Here is a 14,816-nt window from a genome sequence, read left to right as displayed (position 1 = left end):
GTATGCCTGCATTGGCGTGCTGTATTGTGGTCAGGTTTAAATGCATGCACCATAATGGCGTAAACGAATGGAATGAGTTCGATGCACGATGTAATAATGACAAAACACACACTTGTAAGCCTATTATGGAAGTAATCATGTTCTGCTGTCAGGAGAGGCGCCTGGAAGTATATAAATGTATTGATTAGGCACAGAAATAAACATCTTGAACAGTATCTGTATAATGTTTATACATATGGACATTTCTATGACCCAGGTCTCAGTATTAGAAACAAGATTAAGTAAAGTCTCAATCAATACCAACTAAATTTACTACGAAAGCATTGTATGATTCAAAATCTTGTATGTTTTGACTATATTTAGAATCTCATATTTTCAAAGATTATGTCGACAAAAATCAACCTGTTGTCAATAGTTCAAAGAAAGCTAATTTAAAAGCCCAAAATGTACATGTTCTAATGATTGAGTGCTAAAAAACAACGAGTTGTACTTAATTGCATTTTTTTGCTGTAGACGAACGTTTCCTTGGAGTCGTGATCAACCCTTTTAATCATCACAGTATATAAGAGAATTCACTTTAGAAAGAATAAAACGTAACTATTTAGTTTTAAGTTACTTTTGATGTTATATGGTAAAATGACTTAAAAACTTAAAATGAATTGGTACGCATTTTTAAGATATTGGAACCTTGAGCTAACATTTCAAGAGAGCCAAAATAATCAGTATGTATGCAATGAAGTTGTATGAGAAGTATAGAAAGGGCATATTCAGCATACAAAGAGCACTCTGAGAGGAATAAAGTAGTCGTATAAGATAGTTTAGAGTTTATTCCAAATACATTAGGCCATATGCCCACGACCAATAAAACATTAAACGTATGTGATAGTACAAAGTCAATAATAAGCCAAACATCAAGTTATACACATACACTGTTTAAAAATATTAACTTTTATCATCCGAATATGTAAAGTGTGTGTGTATTTATACGTACCTAATCAAAACAAAAGAAATACTTGACCAATTAGTTTTTTGGAAGGCAAAAGGGCAGAAGGGTGCTTTAACAAAGGACAGGGTGCAGAACCATTCCATAACAAAGGACAGGGTACAGAACCATTCCATAACAAAGGACAGGGTGCAGAACCATTCCATAACAAAGGACAGGGTGCAGAACCATTCCATAACAAAGGACAGGGTGCAGAACCATTCCATAACAAAGGACAGGGTGCAGAACCATTCCGTAACAAAGGACAGGGTGCAGAACCATTCCATAACAAAGGACAGGGTGCAGAACCATTCCATAACAAAGAACAGGGTGCAGCACCATTCCATAACAAAGGACAGGGTGCAGAACCATTCCATAACAAAGGACAGGGTGCAGAACCATTCCATAACAAAGGACAGGGTGCAGAACCATTCCATAACAAAGGACAGGGTGCAGCACCATTCCATAACAAAGGACAGGGTGCAGCACCATTCCATAACAAAGGACAGGGTGCAGAACCATTCCATAACAAAGGACAGGGTACAGCACCATTCCATAACAAAAGACAGGGTGCAGCACCATTCCATAACAAAGGACAGGGTGCAGCACCATTCCATAACAAAGGACAGGGTGCAGCACCATTCCATAACAAAGGACAGGGTGCAGCACCATTCCATAACAAAGGACAGGTTGCAGAACCATTCCATAACAAAGGGCAGGTTGCAGCACCATTCCATAACAAAGGGCAGGGTGCAACACCACTCCATAACAAAGGACAGGGTGCAGCACCATTCCATAACAAAGGACAGGGTGCAGCACCATTCCATAACAAAGGACAAGGGTGCAGCACCATTCCATAACAAAGGACAGGGTGCAGCACCATTCCATAACAAAGGACAGGGTGCAGAACCATTCCATAACAAAGGACAGGGTGCAGCACCATTCCATAACAAAGGACAGGGTGCAGAACCATTCCATAACAAAGGACAGGGTGCAGAACCATTCCATAACAAAGGACAGGGTGCAGAACCATTCCATAACACTTAAGCTAAAATTCTATGTATGTCTTTCTAACAATTGTATAATTCTGCTTTACCTATTTATGCTTTATAGCTGACGCACACATCTGCCAGAATAGTATAATTATCTTCCATGACCGCTCGTGTAAGATAGGTTCACCCCAATCCTAACGAAGGGTGTTTTGCGGAAACGAGGTTTACCTCAGTAAAACACAATATAAAAAAACATGAATTTTGTTTCATTTTCTAGCCTACGTGTACTGTTATTATCTTTTTTTTCTCGAGGGCACGATAAGGGTTTTCAGCATGGCCAAATATTTGGATCTACTTATTTGTTATAGAAGAAAATAGTATACGTATTGACCAGACTATAAAAAGCCTAAGGGTGTACTGAGACCATTTTACCTACATCCTGAGTCTAATCTTGAAGCTCAGGCAAAGGAAATCGAAATTGAATTTCGTTGTAATACTCCTATAACAGGAGCAATGGTAGTTAAAATTGCTGTAACTGTTAAAAAATAATCTGTTCTACAATCAGGCACACAGCTTTGGTAAAATAAACTATATTATATATATTTTGAAACGTTTAAGAATTCAGTTTTCTGAGCCTTAGTCTGAACTCAGACTCAAGGCTTTAGTGAATGCAGAACCAGTGGTATACGAGGGCTGTCCGAAAAGTCCGTGCACAAGGATAAATATGATAATAATAGTGTAGTGTTCGAATTTATTTATTATTATTATGAATTAAAATTAGTTGCTTTATTTCTGTTGCCATAAGATTATATTACGATGTTTTGAAATTTAAGGCGACAGGTACTTTCTTTATGGAGCCCCTAGGATGTAGCCGTATCTGCCAGTATCAATCACACGTGGGTAATGGGACATGACGAGCCCATTATACGATACGTTACGCCGTCCAAAAGATATCCTAACATGATAATGCCCGTATATGTCGTCTGCGGCCAGACTACATTTCCACAAAACAAGATTTATAGCTATTTAAATATATATATATTTCGATAAATTAGTTTGTCCAGTTCGGGTTATCTTCTGAGCTGGCGTGTCTGACGATAGTGTTCCCACATATTTTAGTGTTCGAAATAATATTTTGTCAAAAGGATGACAGTATTTTTGAAATCTGCCTTACATATATTTTAATACAGCCTTTTCGTGACTTTAGGGTAATGGTGACTGTAGAACAGATGCTGTATCAGTTTTAAACAATCAGCTGGTTTGGCTTTTCTGACACTCCAAGCAAGATTATTTTGGTCAATGCATACTAAAAAAAATACTCAAGATATTAATAACACTTTGTATTGATAAGGTAGTTATATTACAGATACAACTTTATAAAAAAGTAAAAATCCCATATGTTTACATTGTGGACTTCTGCGTACAAAAACATGAACTTGAAACACTTCATTTTCACTATTATATAACACTCAGACATATGAATAAGATCTATGTACACTGTTTATACATCAGAAACATGTACACTGTTTTCTTGATTAAAACAACAATTATATTCAAACTATTTAATGCACGCACCGACAGACAATCAATTATGTACAATTATGTTTACATGCATTGGCAATTGTCATACATATTCAACGGCGATGCGTTATTTCAATGAGGTGATTTATTTAAGAGTGAAGCATTTTAACCTCTTTCATATCATAAATCCAATCTGACTAAGTTGCCATTGTGTTTGATGTCTCTATATATAGCACTTCTATTGTTCCCACGAGTGTATAGTATAAATAAAGTATTACTTAGAAGCCGATGTCTATTTGTTAAGTGCTACCTTTAAGTATGCTCATAGTAACAATAATTTATTATTGAAATGTCGGACAAGAATAGCCAAGTATTATAATATTTCCTCGTATACCAGAAGTAAAAACATCCCAAACGTTGGAACAGGAATATATAAAATAACAAAAACGGCACGTTAGAGATGTCGAAGATGGTTGTATTATTATTTCGGGTAACATTACTTGTTTTTGCCATATACTTATGAGGCTACAACTAGCGATTTACTGGAATAAGGACTAAAGTCTCGTCTCAAACCAATGTAAGCATGCAGATGTCAGTCGGTAGTATTAATAAGTATTTAACGCGTACTTTATTAATATCAGAATTCACTAACGAGGCCCAGTTTGGCTGCAAACGGATTCCCCGTAGGGGCTTCCATTGTTGTATATTGGTAACAGATGGCGGGATAACCATTCTCCTAGTGATGGTTTATTAACGCATGATTATCGGCATTTATATTTACAATTGTTTCACATATACAACGTAAACTTTGTTGTGATAACTTGTTATTTGTATTGCGAGATTTTATTCGTAGGATTCTGTGATACTGTAGGATTAGTGTTTTTATAAGGTATGTAGTTTTTATTATTGGAATTGAATCAGCGATTCTCGTAGCTCGTTTAAGTAGTATCAGTAAAATTATTCCCGCTCCCGGGCGTCGCTAAATCCTGTATACATGTCTTAAAAATGTTTTTGCGTGTGTGTTTTTGGATGCACCTTTATAGGGGCCATGCGTACGGAATAAACCGCATTGGACATTACAAAGAAATTAAACAATTTTAAACAGAAATGATCATATTATAATATTCCGATCAGATCAGATAATCAAATATTGTCCATGCAATTATCATAATCAGCTACTTTGATCTACCATTTATTTGCGGTTTATGACAGCACAAAATAACAATATTTTTAATAGCAGTAGGCAGTAGTATATGGGTGTTTACCTGGAGCAGTTTATATTGAATAGTGTGAGAAAGTTACTGCTCGCCGAATAGGTTTAACCTACTGGCGAAGGTATAAAAGAAGGTCGACACCCCGAAGCAATAAATAAATAAATAAATGATAGTAAAAGGGAATTTAAAAAATGTTTGCAGAATTACCAACATTTTTGTCGAAATTGCGAATTTTATCTGATAAACAAAATAGTTTTACTTTAATTGTGAAATAATGATAATAACACAACGTATCATATGAACATTTTTATCGAAAAAAAACACAGCTTCCTTTTAAAGATGATTTAAAATCAGCTGTTTGAATTTGAGTACATCTTGACAGAAAGTTCTGCTTACATCTCGTGTTGTAATATTTGATACGACGCATGCCTGGTTCAATATTCACAGAAGTTAATGTTATAAAAACGTCACAAAGAAATCAAACCTCGTCATGTCTCCCTGTGGGTCTGCATAACATGATAACTAGTGTACGAAAAAAATAGTTCGTTTATTATGTAACATTTCATGTAGAGTCTAGTTCACGTGGTGCATTTGTATATACAATGGCGTTCTTGCCATTTAAGCTGGTCCTTGTAAACGGTATTGTAACGATATGATGTTGTTAAAACGACTAGACACCAGATGATTCAATAAAAGAAAAAAAAGAGCAAATTTGAATTTACTTTGTTTAAGTACCAGTAAATTTTAAAAATAGCCTCAGTATATGCATTTATACTAACCACGTGCCTTTCACATGACATATATGCGCTCGTTAAACTAGGAAACTAGTATGCGCTATTTTTAAACGGTTAAACTCAGTTTAGACAACCGTAAAATATGCTTTTAATCATGTAAAGTGAGGTATTATCGGCCTTCTTCAGGCTCGTATTGACAATTTTATGCTGTTTTGTGGAAAAACTGTATTTGCCGATTTTGGGATCACCTGGTGTCAAGTTCCTTAAAGCCAAAGTTGGAGTCCAATCTCATAAAGGGTAAATATATATTGCATATACATATCCCCACAAAAAAAAAAACTTTTTTTCTCAGTTGAATGGATAAAGGATCTCTCATACAGACTGTATTCAATTCTTATTTGATAGCTAAAGTTCTCCGACCCTTAATGCCTGGGTTTAAACGACAACTTAGTGCAAAACTTTGAAGTGCAGAACTATTTATGGAGCTGTGACCGTTTCACCAGTTATCGTACAGTGCGCAGCAGTGCAGTAATGAAATTTCTTCAAGGATTATTAATGGAACACAACCCTGATCAATAGGTCTTTGTCTTACAAACTACCATGTTCCATTCCGTTGCCTGATCTTATTAAAAACCTAATCCTCATAATAGCAAGAAACTTGACATACGAATGACGTTCATCTCCTTTTTTTGTCATATTTGTCTTAATTAATGGTTTTTGTAGTAATTGATCATAATAGACGGTATAAATAACTTACAGTAATGCACCCAAGAACCTTTTGTTTGACGTAAATTAATAGCAAAAACCGATAAAAGCACAGTTCATTAGTTCTTACTTACAGTATTTTTTTGCAATTTTACAATACATCGTCGCATCGGCAGACATGTTGCTATGAGTAATCAGTTAATTACTTTTCTACCAAAATGTTTCTCGTGCAAAACATTTAAGCTGGGTAATTGTTCGTTAGCAGTTATTGGCACCCACTAAGGACCCCCACAGGGTCTTATAAACTTTCCTATTAGGTTCACCCACATTTATTATTGTAGTTGACATGGAAATTAATATGGCTATCAGTGACGGAACCAGGTTAAGACGATGTTTACCGAGAACCCCTCCCTGGATTTGACGGTGTGTGTGACGGGGGTAGGGGGGAATGAGGGGGTTGTACTGGATCATGACACCTTGCTTTCGGAGCCAAACATTAATGTGATTCGAGATTATGTGGGTAGTGTATTTCTCATCCGAAAATCGGTATCATCCGTGAACTAGCTTATGATTTTGACTCGGTAAAATACATTACCCTGAAACAAACAATTATCCATTATAAATATGCTTATCTTGTAATTAATATAATAAACACATAAACTGATAAACAAGCATACTGGCAATAATTTTGTATGCAAAAAGTCAATAGTTGTTGAATCAAATTCAGCGCAGAGACAATAAACTATAAACCTGGGGACACTTGTAACATGACTTGGAAAGCTTGTCTGAATTATACGTAAATTCAATTACATTGATCAGAACATATGAATACACAAATAAATATATACATGCAAATATCACTCGACCACAGATTCAATTTCTGTGTTTCGAGTTCCCAGTGGCGGGCGGGTGTAACTCACTATACATGTAGACCGTGATACGTGCGTCTAGCTCCGAGCCCTCGATATGGATGTGCTCATTGATATGTCCTCGTACTTGCTGGAAAGAGTGGTAAACAAGGCCTTCTGGAATATTTCTGATATATATACCATGACTATGCAAATAACACAATTTGATCTTTTAAAAAAATCAAAAGTATTCAAACGCTTTTATGTAATAATTAATTATGAACGTTTGCGTTTGGAACTGTGCATTGTACTTCGCCTATTGAAATATTTAATACCGACATTTTCCTTGAATCTTAAATAACACTGGCTTATTAGTTCCTTTTTTATTATCAAAATAACAATATTTATTGTTTGTCGTAAGAACTTTCAATAAAATAAGTATAACATTATACTCAGAAGTTTAGACACAATTATGAGCCATTACTCTTAATGACCGTCAGAAAAGGAGACACATTTTACAGACAAGGGCAAATTAAGAAAACAAATTTGTAGTAACCTAATTTCGAACATCGTACAGTTTCTGCTTACGTCTCACTTTACCACTACAACTCACGAGGGTCGATATGCAGGCCAGCGTCTTACTATCCTCGAGATGGCAGATGCGCTTTTGTCCACATCGACTTCGATTTTCGATAAATAATTATACCGTCTCCTGCTTCGGTCACGTGACAGTACCGTATTGGACAAATAGTCTGTTAATTTGTCAGAAATTTCCCACGAGTCGGATTGTTTGCTTTGCGGTTGCAGTTTTATCTGATTTGGAACATTTAACAGGACAGAGAAACAATTAACGTCTCAATTACCAGTTATTGTCATACCATATCAACTTTCCTGATAACGAGTAAATGGTGTCACTTATGCAACAAATCAGAACCTTTCGCAGCGTTAGGACACTTGTCACCCAATCTGATAATATTCGCTACACACGAGGCCACACAGAATGTCGGTGACTTTAACAATATTGCGCTATTCCATGATCGTTGTCAGCGCAATATTGTCACGAGTGAAACGTATAATGAAATTTAAATTTAATCTGAAATATGTAAATTTCTGGATCTGTGCGCTGAATATGGACGATGTTTAACTACTAATGAACGGAGAAAAACTCGAATGTATATTCCAAGGCACGCCGAACTTTTCCCAAGAAACGGGTCTCCAGTTCAGTAATAATGTCACCATAGAGGTTGCATTTGAAATCAAAGTATGTGATGAAATTGTGCATACTTAGGTTATATGGAACACTCGTAAACAATGCCACTGATTACATTAAAGCCCAGTAGACTCATGTTCTCATTTATTCGAGATTTACTGTACGTTCTAAGGCGGTAATCGCATCATTTATGTACGACTATTTAATGCGTGGTGTTTGAATGTGTGTACGTGGTGTATATACGCTTGTGTCTCTCGTTCTGTGTCGTTTTAACAATGAGCCTGTGCCTCTAAATGTCATCTTTGACTACAGGCTCTGTCCTGTAGTTTTCATTACATCCATGATAGATATTACATTTTACAATATTTCGATCAATATCAAATTGAATATCCAACAGTGAAAATACAACAAGCTGTTTTGAAAACTCCCATATCAAGTTTTGTTCTAGAATTGTCTGATCTCTATTATATTCTCTTAATATACACATCTTGAGAAAGCCATAATTCATGTTGCTTTTTATTTCCTTATAAACCTAACACGTTTTCAGAATGCTGATGTACATTAGGGATTTCAGTTAATGAAAACATTATTTACATTTATGTTGAATTCAGGGTGGTCGAGTCTCTAATCTTAAAATGAAACAGCAACGTTTTTGAATGTTTTAGGATTTTGATATTAATATTTTGAAAGACGGCAATATCAAAAGCACATGCTCTTTCACTTAATTATTTGTTGAACAAATATAATAATTTGGTTACTCGATATGTTAATAAGAATAAACATGAGAATACAATTGAATGCATAACCTCATGGTTATATAAGTTATGGGTACGCTATCTTAATGTCAAATAATCGAAGTAAAACAACTGTTGTATATCATTTCATCATCTGTTTAGTTCTTATACGTATACGAAACATATAACTTCTCAACAAGCGCAAGAGAATTTGAAGTCTAGTAAATGGCAGGGGACCTCTGCAAAAAGGCAATCGCCAACACAAGACTAATAACACGCGGCTTTAGTTAATGGTCTTATCGCCTCCAAATGGAAATATGTCAGGAAATGTTGACTGGTAAGGGGTTGTCAGTAAATATAGACTGGTACGTGGTTGTCAGAAAATTTAGACTGGTTTTGGGTTGTCAGAAAATGTTGACTGGTTTTGGTTTGTCAGGAATTGTTGACTGGTTTGGGGTTGTCAGGAAATGTACACTGATTCGGAGCAGTCAGGAAATGTAGACTGGTACGGTTTTGTCAGGAAATATAGACTGCTTCGGGGTTGTCAGGAAATGAAAACTGGTACTGGGTTGTCAGGGAATGTAGACTGGTTGGGGAATGTCAGAAAATGTAGACTAATGAGTCAGGAATTTTTCACTGTTCGGAACTGATAGGGAATGAAGGCTGGCTCGGAATATGAGGGCATGTAGACTGGTTCGGTGTTGTCAGAACATTTTGACTGGTTCAGGATTGTCAGGATTATTAAACTGGTTTTTTGGTTGTCATGAATTTTTGAATGGTACGTGGTTGTCGGGAAATCGTACGGAATTTGTATTCAGAAAAGTCCTCTTATACTTTCTTATCATTTTTTTAAGTTCATAACAGTGCATTTTTAACGTATATTTTTTGTACATGTCGGAATTCAATAATCTTATTAAAATAACTCTAATAGCAGTTCTCAAGGAGAACTATGTGTATATATGTTCTGATTTCAACTAGCATTGTCGTACAGCATTCCAAAGCGAAACCTTTACTAATTCGTGTAACGAAATGTGGATGCATATGCTACTTGTCTTAGTAGTATTGAAACGTTATGCGTCTCTCGTTTCGTGTCTATTAAGCATTGTTCAATGTGCCTCTTATCTGGCTTAATATGAACATTTGGCTACTTGGCGTGTCCCTGTAGTTTTAACTATTTAGCTTTATGACGTGTTACGTACAACTGTCTTGTTCAAGGGCAATGCAACCAGATGGTAGGCATCGTCGTACTTTACTTAGATATCATTAACATAAATGTTATCAGGCTCCGATTGAAAACTTTACTGTAACGGTCCGTACTTGGTTCGTAACAACACAATAGATAAATAACTGACGTCAAAATATGCCAAACTCCTTGAAATAACAAGGGGTTCTTGTATCCAGTCTAATAACTAAATGAGAAAAAAATATATACGAACAAAAGAGAGAAACTATCAAAATGCTGTACGCCCCTCAGCGCTGTGTCCGTTAATAATAGGGGGATCGATTCGGCCTTTGGCTTTTTCATTGCTAGGCCCTGTGTCTGGCGAAAAATATATTTCTTCTGAAATGTTATATGCACTTTTAAATGGTGTTTTTGAGGCTACCTAACGTCCATTTATTGAATTGTTGCTGACTAGTAACATTGAGTGTTCTTCAAATGATGTTATGACAGGAGATGAAGTAGAACGCAGTATATGAACGAAACCATCAGCTGCATCACGCAATTTTTGGATGACTTACATACATGTTCTTTTATTGTGTTATTATATATTTTTATTCAATGTCATTTCATGAAATAATACTGAAAACTTCATGATGATATCACTAATGTCGCATACGATACTTGTTTACATGCAAGACCATTCATTAAGTGTTTTGAATACTAAATTTGATGTCACCACGCATCTAAACAAGTTGAGGCGAAATACGTGGTTGCTATGAAAACATGAGTGAAGTGATTATAAGAATTATTCAAGTAAATGATACGCCAATTGCAATACTTTAAAAGAAAAATGTTCGTGAGAGGTTTAAAAAACTTAATTGAAAAATTGATTATTTTTGGAATTTTATATTAAAATTGTTATAATTAAAATAATTTTGTCCAAAAGCCCAAAATTGCGCGATACGACTTATATATATATTACTAAATTGTCTCTTATATGCTCTGGAACATCAATACAGCTAAAGGTGGCGCACCCATTTGGAAATGGCGTCGAGCGTGTGTCATAAAGGTGCAGCAATGAATTTAAAAGTGACATCAAAACGCCGTGTGCTTCACGCAATGAGTAAGTGAATCTCCTTCTATAGATGCCGAGAGTACTTAATGTTCTTTAAATCAAACGCCTTAAGGAATACGCAGTCTTTACATAAAGACTGTCATGAGTCACATGGCATGACATTCGGCTGTAACAAAATAGGATCAGGAAAAACGAGTTTCCCACCTTTTGCAGTTTATTGGCGATATTGCCTTGATGAATGCCAGATAGTTTACATGAGTGTTGACAGTCGATACATATGGCGATGCAGGAGATGTCGATTTATCAGATTGGTTAAATCTATCTATTATGTGACTTAAAGCCTAAACCTTCTCTCTTTCAGTTAAAAATTATTTCTTTTACAAAATGTGTAAAATAATTATATTAATAATTCGCGTCTGCACGATGTTACGCGTGTTTAAAACGCGAGACTGTAAATACAGATGTTGTAGGGGGTGGGGGTACCCTAAGAAACTCCACTTGTCCTCCTCAGTGATCACATTAAGTTTTAACGCGGAGGGCCTTTGTGGTCAGTTAGTTTGCTAACCACTGCGCTAACCGAACAAACACTATAGTCAACAATATACCACTCTATTAATAATGGCAGCCCAGGTATTGTATATCTGTAAATGCGATATACCTGAATCCATGAATTGGATGTTATGTATGACACATCATTTGAGTCAATATTCCAACTGTACTAGAAGTCAACCCAAAACTAGAGGTACGTCACAGTTATGCAAGAATAGGCTGTAGTGCTTTGTCAATGACACTCATGTTCAAGAGAAACGGAGGGACCAGTAAAGCACAATCATTGAACGAACGGCAACATGTCATACACAGTCCTATCTCGAGCACCGATCCGTCAATACAAGACAAACTATTAACTACTTAAAGCGGCTTACACCCATAATAAACGCGGGCTCGTCATTGATGCTGATTTGATAGGAGTGTCAGGGTCACGTCATTGCCTCCTACACTTCATATCACTTGTAAGGACAAGGAACGAAATAAAGTGAATTCAGGCGTAAGCGTGACCGTGCTGAGGGGATTAAACAAGGAGTTTGAATGTGTTGTACTTTGTTTATTTAGAATGCACTAAGTGGGTACGCCATTGACATTTTGGTGTTTGATATTAGAATAAAGAACATTTAGTTTAAACTTTATTTGATTTTACAACGATTGTGAAACAAGCTATTACAACTTATATTAATCTCGTTGGCACAATTTTGCGCGAGTGTGTGGTCTTGTGGTGTGGGGGAAACCGGATTACCCGGAGAAAACCCTATTGTCCGGCTTGGTGTCCACGTCATGACCTTCTACACTTCATACTTAAGCGCATTTAGAGAATAATACATCGTTTGTCATTCAAAACGAGATTTATTCAACGTTTTTTTGGACTAAGAAAACGCGTTTAATTAACTTCCCATTGAATGACCACGAGTATGATATTTTATTTATATCATAAACATATTGCTAGATGTTTTTCAGCGTTAAATACGTAAAACGTCGCATTATTGCGCGCATTTTTTAAAGGCATGGGTTTCCTGAAATAATTAAATGTTATACAATCGAGGATGAACGTATTTGGAAAGAAAATGGCATTTAATCATAAAACTACCTTGTTTACATTTCATATATTTTAAGGATCTCTCATATTCTTTGTACACACTTATATGTATATTGGTGTTAGCGCGTGTAATGTACATAAGAGCTGGCCTTGTGTGTTAATACTGTGAACAAAACCCTGCAGCGAGACCTATGACATTAAGTTAAGAGCTGTCTGGAGATTAATCCAAGATTCCGGGAAAGGCGTATAGCGTTACAGATAAGAGCTATTAAAAAACAGAACAAAGGGTCGTCAAATACGTGATGGAAAATACGACATAATTATATTACATTAACTACACAACAGTTGCTATGCTTTAGACACAGGGACTCGGTTTATGCTACGGTGTAGTCGGGAAATTCCTCCATTGGCAATGAAACCCAATCTTGTTAGGTTGTAGTGACTGGAATTAACCTGGTTAGATAGTATAGTTCTTAAATGTACATAAGTGTAACTATAGCACTGTCATTTTAACGTCCCTCTCGAAGACACCAACACACTGTTACATCTATGGTCTACACGTAAATCGTAAGCCAATGTGTTTCATGTGTAGTCAGCTTTGTTGTTTTGTGATGCATGTATTATATGGCCTTTACTCTGTTTCTCTAAACAGGGTCTGGCCAATTCGCTTGTCCCAGTAGTTTGTATTGTATTACGTAGATGCAAATACAGACATACCATTTGAATTTACAAGCCTGTTACATAGAACATGTCATCTTTTCTTATTGTTTTTCATTGTTAATTGTTTTTATTTAAGATAAGTTTATTTCATTTCCTGGCTCAATGGCTGTATTTCGTCCTAAACCAAGCGTCCAAGCCATACACTGGAGTTGTAGTTTGATCAGTTACCTGAGCCTATCCGTCAGCTTCTCTTTTTTATGAGGAGAGTTCTCAGCTTCTCTTTTTTATGAGGAGATTTCTCAGCTTCTCTTTTTTATGAGGAGAGTTCTCAGCTTCTCTTTTTTATGAGGAGAGTTCTCAGCTTCTCTTTTTTATGAGGAGAGTTCTCTGTCAGAAGAGGTTGTTTCCTCAACGGTCTGTGTGGGAGTCTTTGACACTAATTATAATTTAAGGAAGTCCTTGTACACCGTTTCTCAAGTTTTATTCTCAAGCTGGATAACCAACATTTATATACAACACAAAATGGATAGTCCACAAATATAACGTTAACACGATTCTCTTAGGAGGTCCTAACCATAGTCATCAGTTCGAGACTGATAAAAAACAAGTAACAAGTAAAAGAAGAAAGCTATAGAACAAACAATGGATTACCAAAGTGCATATTTCTGTGACAACATATTCTTAGACATTTCCAAGGTGTATGCATAAGAGTAATTGGTGTCAATTCAAAAGTAATCCCAACATTACATTTCGTAAAGGATTAAAGAAAGATTAAGCAGGAAGACTTGATAATATAACAAAGGAGGTTGGGATCAAATAAAGCCAAATATGAAACAATAAGATTATCACCAACTATTATAAATTATTCAACACACATCTTAATGAAAACAGTCTAAATTACAGATTATAATATAATAAATAATAAAATATGCATATTGCATTTTATTCACATACATGTCAAAGATTAAACAATATTTTGTAAATCAGTTCTTAAGTGTGTTTTGTCAAAGTTTACATCATAATATCTTTATAATGCTTATAAATGTAAGCAACATTTTTCCTAATTTGTTTTTTAAAACCTTTTTTGTAAAAACTGTAAATGCATATGTGTACAATGAAGTATACCGCGTTTTGCTATGTAAACTTCTTAAACGGTTATTATCGAAAAAAAACCAACAACAACAGCAACAACAAAACAACACAACCTTGAATTGACATTACGAAGCACACAGCCAAATAAGCACCAAAAATAGTTTTAAGATATCTTGGCGGTGGCAATAAAAATGCATTTATCATCCGTATATGGCTTCAAATTAATAGTATATCACACAATATAATAATTATTTGTACATGTAAGTACCTGAAATCTTAATGGTAAAACAATAATTGAT

General features: G+C 35.6%; 2 protein-coding genes across 3 annotated transcripts in view; both read left to right on the top strand.

Annotated features, from left to right (window-relative positions):
- The window catches only part of LOC128206082 (two pore potassium channel protein sup-9-like), a 110,627-nt gene that overhangs the window by 49,999 nt on the left and 45,812 nt on the right, over positions 1–14,816 (top strand). The gene's annotated exons all lie outside the window — the stretch shown is intronic.
- On the top strand, positions 126–2,029 carry LOC128206026 (ribosome-binding protein 1-like). Its single transcript, XM_052908147.1, has 2 exons — positions 126–167; positions 1,037–2,029. The coding sequence occupies exons 1-2, from the start codon at positions 126–128 to the stop codon at positions 2,027–2,029; spliced, it is 1,035 nt and encodes a 344-aa protein (XP_052764107.1).

Source organism: Mya arenaria, chromosome 10 (assembly GCF_026914265.1).
Source record: "Mya arenaria isolate MELC-2E11 chromosome 10, ASM2691426v1".
Classification (NCBI taxonomy): Eukaryota; Metazoa; Mollusca; class Bivalvia; order Myida; family Myidae; genus Mya; species Mya arenaria.
Note: the sequence above shows the minus strand (reverse complement) of the source record. Positions and strands in the feature narration are given on the sequence as shown.

Coding starts and splice junctions, on each gene's coding strand:
- LOC128206026 (XM_052908147.1), top strand. CDS start 126: ATGGAAGTAATCATGTTCTGCTGTCAGGAGAGGCGCCTGGAA. Junction 168..1,036: donor GTCAGGAGAGGCGCCTGGAA/GTATATAAATGT, acceptor GTTTTTTGGAAG/GCAAAAGGGCAGAAGGGTGC.